The 17,848-nt window shown below is 44.7% G+C and overlaps 1 protein-coding gene across 2 annotated transcripts; it reads right to left on the reverse strand.

Moving 5' to 3' along the window:
* Positions 1 to 805: 805 nt before the first annotated feature.
* RNPEP (arginyl aminopeptidase) lies at positions 806 to 14,581 on the reverse strand. 2 transcript variants are annotated; one of them, XM_083746543.1, is made up of 11 exons: positions 14,078 to 14,581; positions 12,075 to 12,215; positions 11,295 to 11,443; positions 10,630 to 10,746; positions 9,284 to 9,519; positions 8,027 to 8,140; positions 7,723 to 7,835; positions 6,370 to 6,478; positions 4,979 to 5,203; positions 2,933 to 3,075; positions 806 to 1,290 (listed from the first exon to the last, which is right to left on the reverse strand). In XM_083746543.1, the coding sequence occupies exons 1-11, from the start codon at positions 14,471 to 14,473 to the stop codon at positions 1,135 to 1,137; spliced, it is 1,899 nt and encodes a 632-aa protein (XP_083602669.1). In that variant the 5' UTR covers positions 14,474 to 14,581; the 3' UTR covers positions 806 to 1,134. The 2 variants fall into 2 exon arrangements, with proteins under 2 accessions (XP_083602669.1, XP_083602670.1); XM_083746544.1 differs by lacking the exon at positions 12,075 to 12,215 and adding an exon at positions 12,265 to 12,405 and having other exon boundaries at positions 14,078 to 14,488.
* Between the last annotated feature and the right edge of the window lie 3,267 nt (positions 14,582 to 17,848).

Here is a 17,848-nt window from a genome sequence, read left to right on the forward strand (position 1 = left end):
GTATCATCATGACGTAAAAAACACACACATCGGATTGCAAGGGTGGGAGTATGGTGGCTCTGTGGTTGGCCACTTGCTCATGCCTTGCCTGTGCCCTTTTCTGTTTAAAAATTACACACACACTTTTGTGGGAATAGGAAAGGGTAGAGAAGGTGTGGCTGCCCATCCCTCGCCTTCTCTTCGTGTTGCTGCCTTCCTTGGAAACTTGCAGGGCTCATGTACCTTAAGAAAAAACATTTTTATGCAGGGTTGCTGGATGTGAATTAGGGAATCGGGGCTGGATTTTTAAAAGAGGGAATCAATGTTTACACTGAAATTCCTTCCTTCTTCTTCTCCCAGCTTTCTTACATTCTCAAATATCTAACCCACCCCCCTCCAAGTTTTTGTTTTTTTTAAAGGCGGCATATAATGCGTTGATTTCATCTTTTTAGTTACATGATAAAATAATTGTGTTTCATAAATTACCAATCTTATATGGTAGGTGTAGAGAACATTTGGCCCTCCAGCTATAATGCTGAACTACAATTCCCATCTGCCCCAGCTGGCATGGCCAATGGACAGGGATGGTGGGAACTGTGGTCCAGCAACATCTGGAGGGTCAAAAGTTCCCCCTACACCTGCTATATAAGTAATGGTTGCAAGGATAATTTGTTCCAAGTACTGGAAGGGAACAGAGATACTCAAAACAGGAACATGAGAAAGTAGGTTGCATGAATAATAACAGTAGATAAACTCATACCCTTTTTAAAGAACTAAAGATAACAGATAAAAATGTAACCAATATAATGAAAACAAGCAACTATTATTTACAGAAACAAAAACAAAAAGTATTTTAATTACATTTTATATATCATATTTTGGAAACTTTGAGATAGAAATTTTTTGTATATAATTTTATGTTTACATTTACAAACCTTTTTTTAAAAAAAGTGGGGGAGAAGTTTAAATCAGCAGGATATCCATGAGGAAACTACGCCTTCTGGGAAGCCTCAGAAATTACCAGCATTTGAACAAAGTCCTTTAGGACTCCAAAGATGGGAGGACTCCCACCCCACCCCCCAGCATGGCATACAGACATCTGCTGAAGTTTGAGCAATGGACTACTTTGGAATTGTGATTTCCTTCTCAGTTTCCTTAACTCTTCGCGCTCAGTATCTTTTTGACGTAGTTCTGGACGTTAACATGCAGCTGTGGAGCCGTGGCAGAAAATGTCTCCACAGCCAGCGCCTGTGCAGCCTCCGAGCCGCTCACCATGCCACGATAGATGGGCAGGGTGTACTTCTGCTTTCCCTGAAATCAAGCACAGAACGACAATGCATTAGAACGACTCACCACCAAAGCAGTTCTTACTCAATAGCCATTCAGTTTCACTTAGGTTTCACACTGCAACATTCTGTAATGCCCGAGTTCCTTCTGGTTTTGATGCAAAGATGAAACAGAAACAAATCATGTGTGCTGAAAGATATATGCTGAATTTTGAGTGCTTTCCCAAATAGATAAGGGATGCAGGTGGCGCTGTGGGTTAAACCACAGAGCCTAGGGCTTGCTGATCGGGAGGTTAGCGGTTCGAATCCCCGCGACGGGGTGAGCTCCCGTTGCTCGGTCCCTGTTCCTGCCAACCTAGCAGTTCGAAAGCACAAAGTGCAAGTAGATAAATAGGTACCGCTCCAGCGGGAAGGTAAATGGCGTTTCCGAGCGCTGCTCTGGTTCACCAGAAGCAACTTAGTTATGCTGGCCACATGACCTGGAAGCTGTACGCCGGCTCCCTCAGCCAATAAAGCAAGATGAGCGCCGCAACCCCAGAGTCGATCATGACTGGACCTAACAGTCAGGGGTCCCTTTACCTTTACCAAATAGATAACCCAGGTTACTTGTAGTCTATAATGGATATAATCTATCTGCTCAGTGGCCTGCAGTACCCCACAACTTCCTATGAAGGTTAGGATTTTTCTCTCTCTCCAAAACTTGCGAAAGAAATCCTCATCAGCAACACGTTCCTTTTTTACATGCAACAGGCAAGATCATGCTTATCTACTTTCCAGTACACAGAAGCATTCAGAACGGCTGTTGTTTGGGAGAGGCCTTTGTGGCTAAACCAGGGATGCTGCTGCTGCTTAGAAACGCTTTGACAGTTTAGTAGTATATTAATGATGACAATATATGTGGCCTTCCAAACGCTGGTGGACTACAGATCCTGTCATTCCTGACCACTGGGCCACAATAGTTGAGCTGATGGGAGTCGGAGTCCAACAGCATGTGGGCAGCCTAAGTTTCTCCACCCCGTGCTAAAAGTATCACTCCCTGTTTTGTGGCAGGAGGCAGCTTTCACCACTGGTTTCTGACAAGGAGGAACTGTTAGTTCTGGGATGGGCAGGACCAAGGAGATGGCGGGGAAAGGGCTGGCTGACACCAGCTTCCAGCCAAGACAAGGGATCAATCTACTATTCAGTGGGTAAAATACTATCTTGGCTGTGAGTCCTAGAAGACCTGCTTCCCGTCTTGCAGGCCTTTTCCCACCTGGTCTGAGAGGGCAGGGCACGGACTGACTCCAGCTACAAAAGCTGAAGCTGCTGAACAGACTGACTCCAGCTACAAAAGCTGAAGCTGCTGAACAGACTCTTGGGCTGCAGTATAGTTTGGAGGCAGAGGGTTTGCTGCTGTTATCAATATTAATGTTTGTATCTTTATTTTAGACCTTATTATGATTTAGGTGGAAATTGTTTAATTTGGTTGCATAATTTTGATGTTTTATTCATTGTTTATGACTACTTTTGTTATGTCTATAATTTTGTATTTTTTCATGTTGCAAGCTGCCTTGAGCATGGTTTGAACTTTGGAAAGGGGGCATAGAAATACAATTATGTATGTTTATAAAAGCTACAGGATCCACATGCCTCCGAACCAACATCACACAGACAGATCAACCACAAACCTGGCTGTGAAGGAAGTCTTTCACTTTGCCAAACTCCGCCTCATGGTTGTTCTTGAGGAGAATCTGGCACCAACGGAGGCGCAGCTCTGCATTCCGTGCTTTGGAGATCTTGCTATACATGGCACTCATCTTCTCAATGTTCCCTTCGCATGAAATGAGAGTTGAGGGTCATTCACTCCCAGAACAGAAGGGAAAATAGCATAGCAAAAGTAGGCAAAAGCACTATATTCCAATTACTCTTTTTCTGAATGGTCACTGTGCTCATCTTGTTCACCAGCCTTTGCCAGTGCCATCCAGCTGTTTTACACTTCAATTCCCATCAGCCTCAGACAACAATATCTGGAGGGTACAAAGTATGCAAAGGCAATTGTATACATGAGCTTTGCGTTAAAATGTTTCAGAGTTGAAATTTCCTCCACTTACTTTTTAAGGTACCCCTCTGGAAGCTACTGTATTGTATTTTTTCTAGCCACAGGCAGAGGGATGGCATGATCACATGCTTTTATGCCCACAGGAAATGTCTTGAACCAAAGGTGAACACTTCTGGAAGCTCTGCAAGCACCATCTTTGTAGTCAAGATAACCCCACAATTAATAGGTAGTTTTGTAACTGTGAATCCATATATAATTGGTTTGCTTTGATGCTATCCTGAGGTGCTGGGCTCTGAGCCCGAAAGGGGAACTAACTGAAGATATGGGTATTTGCCACCTATGCCCTCATGTGGTCAAGGGAAGCAATGGGGAGCCCTAGCCAAAGTGACATATGCTGCTTTGTGTATTAAAAAAGGCATGTTTGCTTGGGGGTGGACAAGCCACCTCATTGCTGTGGTGTCCATCCATGCATAAATACCGTATTTTTCTGTGTATAAGACTATAATCCCCCCAAAAATTTTAATGTTTAAAATTGGGGGTCGATAATATCATGTTTGAGGACTGGGAAAGGTTGTGGACCAACGGGCTGAACTTCACTGCATGTAATGCTTTGAAGGAAAATGTGATGAAAATGATATATAGATGGTACATGACCCCAGTTAAACTTGCTAAAATATACCATTTGTCTGATAACAAATGTTGGAAATGTAAAGAAAATGATGGAACATTCTTTCACCTCTGGTGGACCTGCCCTACAGTGAAGGCCTTCTGGGAAATGATATATAATGAGCTGAAAAAGGTATTTAGGTATACCTTTACTAAGAAACCAGAGGCCTTCCTTTTGGGTATTGTCGGCCAGAAGGTGTTAAAGAAGGACCGAACATTTTTTATGTATGCAACAACGGCAGCAAGGATACTCATCGCTAAGCATTGGAAAACTCAAGATCTACCCACACTGGAAGAGTGGCAGATGCAACTGATAGACTACATGGAATTAGCTGAGATGACCGGCAGAATCCGAGACCTGGGAGAAGAGAAGGTTGAAGAAGATTGGAAGAAATTTAAGATTTATTTTAAAAAGTATTGTAATTTGGTTGAATGTTAAGATGGAGGCTAGATCATAAATAATTGACCACCACTAAATTAGATGCAATTAGGATGCTAAGTGAGATTGAGGAAAAATCATAAACCTTTGGGAGAAATATTAGATTATTTTATAAATGAATGGGACATAAGTATGTAAACAAGATGGTAAATTGCGGGCAAGAATTGACAATGATGCAAGTGGGAGCGGGAGACGTGAGGAAGTCAAAAGAAGTGAAGAAAATATGCTATGATATGTGTTATATTGTTCATTATATTTGCATTTATGTTTAAAAATCTTAATAAAAATATTTAAAAATAAAAATAAAAATTGGGGGTCGTCTTATACATGGAATGTTTAAAATATTTATTTCTTAATTGGGTTCAAAAAATAGGGGTTGTCTTATACATGGGGGCATCTTATAGACAGAAAAATACAGTACTCTCTACCCTCACTCCCAAACGCTCCAAGTTATTCCATCCCATGCTCTAATTTCTAGTTCTTGGGAGTCACCTGGCTTGCATCTCAATGTCAACAGTATTTATTCACAGTGCAACGATTCCCTCTGCCACGCTCAAAGAGTAATCTTACCATCTGGCAGCGGGGATTTCGCCAAGATCTTATCCAGGAAATAGACCACCTGGAAGGTTTTCCAAGTCGAGATATCTACTGCTCTAATTGCCTGCATGTCGCAGTCAGGAGATGCCCAGAGCTCTGCCAGGTTCTCAGCTGGCTTCATCAGCTCCTCCCCAGGTGAAAGGTCAGGAAGGTATGGGGGCCAACCAGGTGTGTTCAGCCACCGATCAAACTCAAAGCCTGCCATGGAAACAAGGGAAATGAGAAGAGGGAAGCTTGTTGGACTCGACTCAATACTGGAAGTTCTTAAGCTACTAACAACCTGTTTATTCATCCTGGTTTGCTTGCACAAAGCTTACATGGTGGTTAGACTAGGTCTACTCTTTACTGAGCATTTGTTCTGATTTGTTTACGGAGTGGTTATACAGCATCCACTTCATTGAGCCAGGGCACACGTTACTTTCACTGCATCTAGAGTCTCCATGCTCCTGCCAGCAGGTTACCTAAATGTCTGGCAGAACAACCCTCTGGATTGCAAAACATTATTCACTTTTGGACAAAGGAAAGATGACCAGAGGAACCATGGTTCAGTGGGAGCATGCATGGTTTATAGCAGTGATGGCTAATGTATGGCCCTCCAGGTGTTGCTGTACTTTCATTCCCATCATCACTGACAATTGGCCCTGCTGGCAGGGGCTAATGGGAGTTTGAGTCCAATAAAATCTGCAGGTCTGCAGATCCCTCACCCCAGTCTTATAGGCATAATGTATTAAGTTGATCCTTAGCATCAGCTCTTTGCCAGAAAACTTAGAGAGTTATTGACAATCAGCTTCATATGACTGCTATCCCCCAGGTAGCAGAATTCCAGCTAGAAGCCCAGCTCAGATGTTTTGCAACTGTTCTCTTATTACCATCCTCAATGCATTTGGCTAGTAACCAGATGCAATATCTTTTAAAGGTAGCAGGAGCTCTGCCAGACTTTGGCCCTTCAAAACTAACAGACAAGATGTGTACTTTGGAAATGCAACCTAAGGAATAAAGGCAATGAATCATGGGTGGAGAGAGTCAACATGGTGAGCTGAATCTAGAAAAAGGCAGCATGAAAGCATGGGGAACACTGGGAGGAATGTTCACTCCTAATCACCTTGACTGTAAGGAAGAACTGCTGCCCAAAGCTTTGTGCCAACTCAGAATGATGCTTCTCTAAGCAGTTATACTTGGCTAATATTCTGGAGATGTTTTTTGCAACTGGAGAGTATGCAAAGGATGGACGTATTTGCCATCTTAAAAAGTGTCTTTGGAGAACTGGGAAAGAGACACTTGCCACCTCCAAGATTTACGTAAAAGTTACGTGCTTGGTCCTGAAATTATGGACAAATATCTAAAAAGTAGGAAGTGTTGCTGACCTGGAATGGTATCTACCCCTTTCTTCTTCAGCTCTGGGAAATAATTCAAGTAGAACTCTAGTGCTTCATCTGCTGTGATGCTCTGAAACTTGAATTGGTTGACATACGCCTGCCAGAGAGAGAGAGAGAGAGATTGCCCTAAATTAAACTGTGGTCTGAATGGTGCACCTGTAACATTTCACCTTTACTTAATCAACCACTCATGAGTAACTCTTTCAGCAAAGAACATCAGCTCATGTTCAGCCTCCAATTACCTGCTCCAACTAGACTGGGTCGTAGCACCCCAGGTTTTAGAGGCTGAGATACCTGTCTGCTTAAAAAAGGAACAAATATCCCCCTTCAATACCTGAACGTTTTTTCAGGTTTTATGCCAACATCATATATTCCTGATTCAGCAAGATTTCATTTCTCCATACTCCCTCTGTTTGCTCACACTGCTTGTGGGTATCTTTGCAGAATCTCTTAAGTGCAACATGCATGGCTGATGACTTTGCTCCTCACTTAAGGAACACTACAGCTTAAGATAAATCTCTCAGAAACAGCTTCTCTGTGACAAGTTACTCAGCTTCCCAGACTTCATGTTTCAGTTCCAAGCAACATGGGATGCTACAGCTTACTTTCTGATGTTATCATCAGTGCTTGCCCAGGAACATCCCTTGCAAACATACAGGGAATCCTTTTTGGCCCAGTGGACTTGATCATTATTTGGGCCCACCCCATTGGCCAGCTTTGAGAAGTGTGTGGGGCAGCCCACCTAACATCGTCATGATGTCAGATGATTGAAAGATGGGTTCTTCTGCTCACTGTCAAAGTCCCTTGTGCAGTGAAAAGGGCTGGAAAAACTGCTTCCCTTCCCATATGGGGGCCAGGCACCCACAAAATGCAGGGGCAGCCATGCAAGCACCACACACAGTGGAAAGAGCACGACGTTCAGGCAGGGGGTGGAGGAAGAGACAGCATGGAGCTTGGGCGGGAAGGGTCCAGTCGCTGCTGCACTGCTGGAGCTTGCGCCCCACCCCATGGTATGATGTCATGATGCTACCGTGTGTGTCATGATGTCAAGGTGTGTGCATGATGATGTCAGGGCGTGGGCGAGTCGTGCTGGGCACCCACAGTGTAGGGCCCAATTTGGCGCCATTGCCCATGGGGAAAGTAGCTGCACACCCAATCCAGCCATGTTTCTACCTGCCCCACATCTGATGTCATATAGGACAGGTGGGCATGATTTGGAGAAAACATCCTCATGGTCCTAATGCAGCCCGTGGACCAGAGGTTCTCATTCCTATCCTAGAGGAAGCCAATTTCCCAAGACTCCCATGAAGCACAGACAAGTCCCAGGCTAACATACAGTACCTGGAGGAAAGCATCAAACTTCTTCTGGTCCCCGACAAGGTGGGCAAGGTAGGAGACAAAACAGTAGCCCTTTTCATAAGGGGTTTCATTATAGGTGTCCTCAGGATCAACACCTGGGCAGAAGAAACAACTAGCATAAGATTTACAACACCCAGTTGCCAGTATTACAAAAGGAAAAGCCTTATTAGAAACGATTAAGCCACAACCCAAATTTCTGTATGTAACTGATTATTCAGATTTCTTTTCTTGAACACAAGGAAACAATTATGTGACTTGAATCCATAGGCACTGGACCAATACAGACCTGGCTCTATTTTCACTCTGAGCTTGTTGAGGGGATGGTCTTCTCCGGTGTTGTCCATATGTTGGCGAAGCAAAGCTCTCCCTGTGGCAGCTTCTAAGCAAGTATAAGCAGCACCTGAGTTTAGGAGACAAGCAAAGGAAGAAGCTGAGCTAGTGTTTTTAAGCTCCTGCCCATCAAACCAAACTGCCTGCTTGATAGTCTGGGATCAGTCATGAATATGTGGTAAAGATCATGTGGAGCACAGCATCACTGTTACTGGAGAAAAAAGAACACAGCTGAGACCTGCAGGCTGATCCCACTAGAAACACAACAGAAGCAACCCTTTCTGTTAACCATTAGCAAGTGTGTGATGTCTTTCTTCCAAATGGAATTCTGAAAAGGAAATTCAAATTATTCAGGGTGACACATGGAACACTCCTGTCAGGAAGCTACACCCCTCAGGAATGCAGATGAGAGCACCTGATAGCATTCCTAGCATCAAGCCCTCTCTCCACATGGAAAGTGAATGGCAGGTGGAAAGTTTCTTTAGCCTAGCCTACACAAAACAATGCCTTAGTTGAAGTTGTACAATACTGTGAAGACTGCAGGGTGTATAGTACAATAGGCACCAAGACAAAAGAACTTTAAAATATTTTAATAGTATATTCATATGAAGTTAGTGCTACAGATAACTTTAGTTTTCAGCTTTATCCCACCAGCATACTTTATATGTGTTCTCAGTGTGACAAAGCAGCCTGCTGCCTATGCGAATTCCGACCACGATAAACCTGTTTGGTCTTTTTGGCATTCTGAACTAACATAACTAATCTTCTTTAATACAGATGAGGATGATCAACTCATCCTCACAGTCAATCTCATGCTAAGAATTCTCACTACCCAGGGAGACAGCTAGATTCAAAATCACACTGAGTAGAATCACCCATACTGAATTCATCCTTCCTCTACTAAACATTCAAGAGGAAATGACTCCTGGAATGGAGTAGCTCATAAAAGAGCTTGGCTGGCACACTGAACAGGAGCATTCCACACTTTTTTTTTGGTTACATTTCCCACCTGTATACCACCAACACCCTTATCCTTATTATGAGAATGTGTTTGTGTTACGTTTGGGGTTGTTTTTTCCAAAAAGAAGCTCTTGATCTGGTTCATGAATTTACATATTGATGTTTCTATTTAACTGCTCTGGATGCTAATTGTAGAAGAGCAGAATATATCAAGGCACTAAACAGCATGGGCGTTGCCCAACAGGTAACTCACCATAAATTTCTTTAGTGATCCTCCTCTGTGCATACATAGTGAAGCCTTCATTCAGCCAAAACTCTCCCCAATGGGCATTGGTGACCAGATTGCCAAACCAGCTATGCGAGATCTCGTGGATGATCACATCTGCTAGGGAGCGATCGCCGGCCAACAGGCATGGAGTCACAAAGGTGATACAGGGGTTCTCCATCCCCCCGAAAGGGAACGAGGGAGGCATAAACAGAACATCGTATCTGCCAAAAGCAAAGCTTGTGATCAAGGAGACAACATCTGTCATGAGGCTCTGCGCCTCCCCAGGCAGTATTCCAATGGTTTTTCTTTAGGGAAGGGATGGGGGAATCCAGTAGCCCTTGTTTGTGAACTCTCAACACCCAAAAGCACTGGCCAACATAGCCATTGGTAAGGGATGCTGGAATGTGTAGCCCAACAACACCCAGAGGGTCCCTGATATAAGGAATAATAATATCCTGCTGTTACTGCCCACTCCACTTTTGTGTGTGAGTGTGGCAGTGGTTCGCCCCCAGGTTTCAGGTACCAGAATACAAATTTGCCAAAAAGGCTCAGCAATACTCAGGGTTCTGGGCACTTGAAGCATAGTGCAGTTTGACTGGCAGATGCCATCAACCAGAATTCACTTTTGCTCAAGAGTGGGAAATTTCTGCTTGCTCATCTTCAGCAAAAGTTCATAGAAGATAGGAAAGCACCTTAGAGCAGGGCCAGAGCATATATCCATCAAGACTGCACTGTGCAAGTGGACTGTGGGTCATGCAACAATAATGTGCTAGTCCCTCAAGCGCTACAGGTCTGTTGCTGCAGCAGACTAACATGACTTCCCCTCTAGAAACTGACCCAGCATTATTACTTGAGACTTGCAGAAGCTTCCTGGCAAAGGTGTTTCACATCACTTGTTATTGCATCCTTTTATCTGGAGATGCCAGGGATTAAACTTGGGACCTTCTGCATGCAATGCATGTGTTCCACCACCAACTTAGTCTCAGCCCAAAGACTGAAGTATGACTCAAGGGATTTAAGAACATGAATGATCTGTCTTAGCCAAGTCACACCATTGATCCACCAAGGTAAGCACTGCCTACTTTAGTGACTTATGAGTGGTTCCCAGGGTTTAGATGAAGCGTCCTTCCCAGCTGTGCTTGGAAATGCCAGACTGGACTTCTGTATGCAAGGCAGGTGCTCTTACCATTGAGCTATAGCTTTTCCTGGTTCAGGTAAGCTGACTTAAGGAAAGGATAAAATGTATGACATCTCTATGCCCAATCTGGGATCAATGGGTGCATGTTTGCAAAGACTTCAAGGGAAGCCTTCCCTGAAGCAGCGAGACATACCTTTCCCATACATATGGTCCAAAAAGCTTCTCTCCCGTGCTAAGAAACTCTTCAATCACACCATCGTACTCTTTCTTAGCAGCCTCAATCAGGCAGGGCTCGGCCCATACATGGCTCCTAGCATGGGATGAAAACAAATGGGTGGAAATGTAAGAAATTGGAAATTGGAAGAAAACACCCTAAGTCACATAAACAGCAACACATTCATTAACGTCAGTTTGTTAAGGAGTCACTCCTATGGTTGTTTGTGGGAGATAAGTAGGCATTCTGTACTGCATATGAAGAAGCCTTCTAGTAGTGAAAGGGCTTTCTTCCACATCAAAATATAAAAGTTACAATATTGGAAGTTGGAGTCCAGCAATGCCTGGAAGGCCATGGGTTTCGCTAGATGCTGCTTATCAGCCTCTCTACACAAAGATAGGCAAGGACTCCAGAAATTCCAGCTTGCAGCAAGAGCCTGTTGTCTTACATTGGAGGAATATAATAAGTTTGTTTAATTGTTCTGTCATATAACTTCTAATTACTGCCTTAATTCTTTTGGTAGCCTTGCTGTTAGTCATTTTGAAGATTTCTTTTAAAGCTAACAATATGGCTGATCAAACAGTAAGGCAGACATAAACAATGCAGTGGCTCATCTGTATCCCTGCAGCCAGCCACGCTCTTACCTGGGTCCAACTTCAGCAGAAACTATGTCCCCAACAACCAGGGCAACCAGATAGGATGGGATGCGCAGAGACATCTTGAAGTAGAAAGTGTTGTCCTTCTGCTTCTCCCGGGTAACTGCACTCATCACTGCTGTAAAACCCTCAGGGACCTAACAGACAAACAAAGGCAGGCTTGTTGCGCAATGAAAAGGAGCACTTGCTGATTGGGGATAGGTCTTGTTTTATTTATTTCAAGTATATCACACTTTTCCTCAAATGTGCTTGAGGCGGCATGCATGGTCCTCCTCCCCCACTCTGTGTTTCACCTTCACAACAGTCCTGGGTTAGGTTTGGTGAGGAAGGTTAGACTGAGAGACAGCTGGGATAGCTCAGTCGGTAGAACATGAGACTCTCAATCTCAGGGTCATGGGTTTGAGTCCCACACTGGGCAAGAGATTCCTGCATTGCAGAGTGCTGGACTTAGATGACCTTCATGGTCCCTTCCAATTCCATGAACCAACTGGCTCAAATTCACCCAGTGCGATACAGAATACATCACCACAGATGGAGAAGCTGCTGGGAGACAGGCCTGACCAGAGGATGGCAGGACTGGGCCTTTGTTAGGGCCCAAAGTCTAGCAGAGGGTCTACCTCCCTAGGAGTGGGGGTGGGTGGAGGAGAAGGCAGCAGAGGAATGGGTAACGGCTCTTGTGAGGCTTGGGCTGTGGAAGCAGTGGCAGGGATTCTGCTGCTTGAGGCCGCTGCCTCACCCAGCCAAACAATAGTGCCGGCCCTGGCTTACCTTTATAAGAGCAGAGTATGTACTTTTAACGGCAGGGGTGTCAAAGCAAGGGAAAAAGCTCCTATTCAGAACAGCTTGGCCTTGCGTGTACATATAGGGCTTCTGCTTCCCTGCTGTCTGCTCAGGAGTAAGCCAACACACCTAGCAAGAGACAAAAGACAGTTCTTCTGTGAGCAGTGGGATACTTTACCTGGATGTGTGCAGAGTACGTGATCTTGACAGCTGGGGTGTGAAAGCCAGGGAAAAGGGACCTGTTGAGCACAGGAAAGCCAGAGGTGTAAAGAAACGGCTTCTCCTTCTGGGCAGTTTGATAAGAATCCAGAAAGGAGATCTATAAGAGGAGGTACAGGATCAAGCTGTCATTTCAGTTCTGCCTTCAGTTGCTATTAGCCAACAAGCACTAGAATCTGCACACGACCCAAATACTCTAACACAAAGTTCCCTGGGATTTCCCAGCATGGGATGTTCCAGATCTTCAGGTTTTCAAGAGAGCACCTATGAACTATTTCTAAGATGTGCACAGTCAGCACTCACCAATGTGCAGCCCTTGGACTTCTTCAAGGTGTACATTAATGTAATCAGGAGTGGGCAGAGGTCCAAAGGAATAAAGGCATTTTCTTCTTCTTACAAACAGCCTTAATGCAGTTATTAGGTTTTACAAAGCAGTGAGGAAAACCGATTACATGGTTTGAGAAATGCTAAATCCAAAAATTATCCAAGGAAATGTATCAGTGCAATTATAGGTGTGTGGGATGGAGGAATCAGATCATGGCTGTAGGTGGAAGTCCTAACTCTTTCCTCCATGTAGCTTTCCTGCTCTAAATGCCTCCCAGGCTCCTATTTTTCTCTGTGGAGCAAGCATACAAGGACCATAATGGGTATAAAATGAACAGGAGGTAGAGAGGTTGATTCAGATTGAGGAGATGGATCAGCAAAGAGGGTTAAACCCCCTTCACCTGCACTAAACCTCAGGCCTGATTCCTACCCCCGCCATCCTGATGGCTCCAACATCCGAGATTCGTATTATTGGTCTCCCACATCACGTTTAGTTCAACCCAGTATCTCTGCGAACTGAGAGAACATGCTCACTGACAGCTTTGCAGTTCACAAAATCCATCCAGAGTAAAACGACATCCCTCTTCTGGTTTTGTGCTCGAAATATAGATTGGAATATTCACTTCACTGGAGATACATTTGAAAGCAGGGGAGAGGGGGCTTCACTGTTACTACAAGTAGAAAAGGCTGTTTAAAACGCATTAAGATGTAAGAACAGGCCTACCAATTCACTCACCATGGGGAGGGTTTAGCATTCTCATCATGAGTGTGACACCCTACAATTCTCTTGTTCAGTACTACTGACTGCATGGAACTGTAATGATTACACTGAGAGTCCTCCCTTCCATTAATGTGAGCTGATATCCCCGTGCAAGTGGAGACTTCCGCTAAATATTACTGTCTGGGGGATGCCAAACACCAGGCTAAATTCAGCAGGCTTGGAGATGGCTGGGATTGAACCTGGACCCTTCGGCTTGCAAGGCTGAGCTACATCCCATAAGGAAAGATGTCCATAGGCAGTAAGTAACACCCCACACAGAAGGACAAGAGCAAGAAAGGCAAGTTCACTTCCTTTCCCTTGCCAAAGCTCCTGAATAATGAGGGAAAGGGACAATTATGAAAATCAGGATGGGTGGTGCAATAGCAGAGCAATGGCATCACTGCAGCCCAGGCACACCTAGGCATGCCTTTAGCTTTGGAACACAGCCCATGAAGATCTAAGGAAGGAAAAACTTAGGATACTGAGGGCAGCACGCCTGAGCATGTGCAGAGTGTATATTTCCCAAGTCTTGAGCTACTGCTGCCAGCAAACCTCTCTCCCCATTAAGAGGAAGGGCTTTCGGGTCCAAAGGCGCAACTTGAACCTTGCACGCTTCCCGCCCTCGGCTGGGGGAAGGGACCGGGGCAGATCCGCGCGCCCTCTGGCTCCGCCCGCCTCCCCGACTCACCCCGGGCCCCGCACCGGCTCGGTAGGCGATCTCCAGCACCACCATGTCCCCGCACGTCAGAGGCTCCGGCAGGGTGACGTGCAGCGCCGAGCCGTAGCTGGCGAACGGGCGGCTCTGGAAGGCGAGCGGCCTCAGCGCGCCTGGCTGCGGGCCCTGCCCTTCGCCGCAGCGGCTCCCCGGCGGCGCCAGCCCGGCGCCTTCCACCTCGACGCTGGGGTGCGAGTCCAGCACCACTTCGCTGGCGCGGTCCCGCAGGCATGTCAGCTCCAGGCGGACGCAGCCTTGCAAGTGCCCCGAGCCGGCCGGCCCGAAGTGCGCGCTCAGCGCCAGGTGCAGGTGCCGGAGCTGGAAGGAGTCCGCGCTGCAAGCCGACGCCGCGTCCCGGGCCGCCGCCATCGCCGAGAAAGAGGCCAGCCCAAGCGGCGGAAAGGCGGACGAGGCTCAGCCCACGGGGCGGAGCGAGCAGAGCGCTTTCAAAGCGCCCGGCGGGCCGCGCTCGCGTCGGATCTGTTGCCCGCAGAGCGGATTTCTCGGCTCCTTTGGGGGCGCTGTCCTTCAGTGGGTCATGTTCTGCTGTGTTTTAGAATGGCTGGGGCAGCCAAGTCAGATGGGCGGGATACAAAGAATAAATTATTATTGTTGTTGTTGTTGTTATTATTATTATTATTATTATTATTATTATGGTTTTTTATTTCCTTTTCATTGATCTGTATATCCTACTGACTCTTCGCAGCTAAATTCAAAATCAATAAACATTTCAAAAAAGTAGTGACAGTGACAGCTGCTTCTTTGAAGAAAGCCCAGCTATTGCAGTACTACTAATAATTATAGAGTAGTGGGCAGAAGCGTAGCCCCTCTTTCCAAGTAGTAAAAGCAAAGATGTAATTACATGTACGCTCAAGCTTCTATCTTCTTATGTGGAAAAAGAAGCAGACAGGAGGACGCAAAGCCAAGCCAATACTGTAGGTGTTTGGCCTGGTGAAAGAAGGTGTGTCTGAGGAGGTGTGGCCTGCAGAGATAGAGGCGGAGTCTGGAAGGACATATTTGGGTTCAGACCTGATGTTTCTTATCGCTGACCTACGTATGGACAGCGAAACACACACAGTGCTTTTTTCCTAAAAAATATGTTTAGGGGTACTCTCATTCTGACTCAAGAAAACCACCATTTTATAGTTCAAATCGGGGGAAATAAATACAGTAAATGGAAAATTAAATACAGTAAATGGACAAAAGTACAAAGATTCACAAAATGTTTAGGGGTATGCGTAGCTCTGTGTCCCCCAGAAAAAAGCACTGTGTGTGTGTGTGTGTACAGCACCTAGTGATTCTAGGTGCTTTATCAATACAATGCATGATTTCATGTTTTTACCTATATGAAAAAATAATTACGTTTCATAAATTACTAACCTTACATAGCAGGCACGGGGAACCTTTGGCCCTCCAGATATTGCTGAACTACAACTCCCATCAGCCCCAGCAAGCATAGCCAATGACCAGGGATAATGGGAGATGTAGTCAAGTAACAGCTGACTGCTCTAAGGTTCCCCACATCTGCTATATGGTAACTGTTCCAAGGATCATTTATGTGAAGTATTGGAAAGCAACAGAGATACAACAGAGCCAGGAAGGTGTTCTGGTTAGAGTGTTAGAGCAGGATCTGGAAGATCAGGGTTCTAAATCCCCACTTAGTCTTGAAGCTCACTGGGTGACCTTGAACTAGTTGCTGTCTCTCAGATTAATTTACCCAGCCTTGGAGATTAAATGTTACTCATTTATTTTAATTATTTTTTTATTGGTCACATTTTGTATACCTGGAGATAAAATTAGATAGACAAGATTTCTTTCTTTCATTTACAACTCATAAAAACCTGAAAAGGTTCAATCCAGCAGACTACCTGTGAGGGGGCTGCACTTCAGGGAAGCCCCCCAAATTTTCAGCATTTGAACAAAGTCCTTTAGGACTCTGAAGATGGCGGGGCCTTGCCCCTAACCCATGAAGCCTGGAAATAGAGTTGATAAACAATGGACAGCTTTAGAATTATGATTTTCCTCTTAGTTTCCTTAATCCCCAAGACCTTCTTGACATAGTTCTGGACATTAACATGGAGCTGTGGAGCCGTGGCAGAAAATGTCTCCACAGCCAGCGCCTGGTAAGTCTCTGAGGCTCTCACCCTGGGCAGGGTGCACTTCTGCTTTCCTTGGTATCATGCACAGAATGACTCATCAGCAAAGTAGTGTTCAGCAGCTTGCAGCGCCCAGCAACTTCCTATGAAGCAGGCAAGGATTTTTTCCTCCAAAACCTACAGTAAGAAATCCTCATCCGTCACACATTCCTCTTTAACATGCAGCAGGTGAGATGATGCTTATCCAATTTCCAGTACACAGAAGCATTCAGAATGATTTATTTGGGAGGTACTTTCATTGCTAAAAGAGGGATATTGCAACTACCGCTCTATAAGACGCACCAGACCACAAGTTTGGGGAGGAGGAAAACAAGAAAAAAATATTCTGAATCTCAGAAGCCAGAACAGCAAAGGGGATCGCTGCGCAGTGAAAGCAGCGATCCCTCTTGCTGTTCTGGCTTCTGGGATAGCTGCACAGCCTGCATTCGCTCCATAAGACGCACAAACATTTCCCCTTACTTTTTAGGAGGGAGAAAGTGAGTCTTATAGAGCAAAAAATACGGTACTTAGAAGCACCTAAGAGATGCTTCTCAGCATCTTAAAAAGCAGAGACATCACCTTGCCAACAAAGGTCCGTATAGTAAAAGCTATGGTTTTCCCAGTAGTGATGTATGGAAGTGGAAGCTGGACCATAAAGAAGGCTGATCTCCGAAGAATTGATGCTTTTGAATTATGGTGCTGGAGGAGACTCTTGAGAGTCCCATGGACTGCAAGAAGATCAAACGTATCCATTCTTAAGGAAATCAGCCCTGAGTGCTCACTGGAAGGACAGGTCGTGAAGCTGAGGCTCCAATACTTTGGCCCCCTCATGAGAAGAGAAGACTCCCTGGAAAAGACCCTGAAGCTGGTGTTGAAGTTATTTAATGTTACATAAAATGGTGCATAATTGTAATTGTGTTGTATTTTAAGTTACTGTGAAACATGTATGATGAAGGCTTGTATTTTTCCATTGCAAAGATGGGGTGGGCTAGGTTTCATGACTGAGTCATGGGTTTTTGGATAGAATTTCAGAGTGTTTACTTAGGTTAATGAAGTAGCCCTCTTCACTCAGAGTCATGAGTTGTTTTGCAAGCAGACACAGATCTCCTCTGGGCATTGCCTAACTTGCAAGCGAGCCAGAAACAGAGGAGGACAGAGTTCATTTTGATTTTAAGGTGAAAAGCGCTGGTTTTGGGCAAAGATATGTTCTAGAGCATTATACTGGGATCAGTATATGTAAGAAGAGAAATGTATAACTGAGAAAATTGTATTGGGGTTTTTTGGTAACATTTAAATCAGGTTCCTGCAAGCTTTAAAACTCGATTCTTTTTTATATATTTATGATTTTATTGAGATTATTATCATAAATTAAAGTAAAGAAAGAAGAAAAAAGAAATAATAGAAGGGGGGAGAGAAAATGCATTAAAAACATTTTAAAAGACAGAGGAATAACAAAATAACCATAAAATAAAATTAAACAAAACTATATGGTATATATGTAGATGGATAAACTTATTGTTTCCCACAAATATATGTCAATCCATGTGTCTCTATGGTTTTGACAAATACATACCAAATATCATTAAATTTGTCCATGCCTAATCTTCGT

The sequence above is a fragment of the Podarcis gaigeae genome, assembly GCF_964106915.1.
Source record: "Podarcis gaigeae genome assembly, chromosome: 6".
Taxonomy (NCBI): domain Eukaryota; kingdom Metazoa; phylum Chordata; class Lepidosauria; order Squamata; family Lacertidae; genus Podarcis; species Podarcis gaigeae.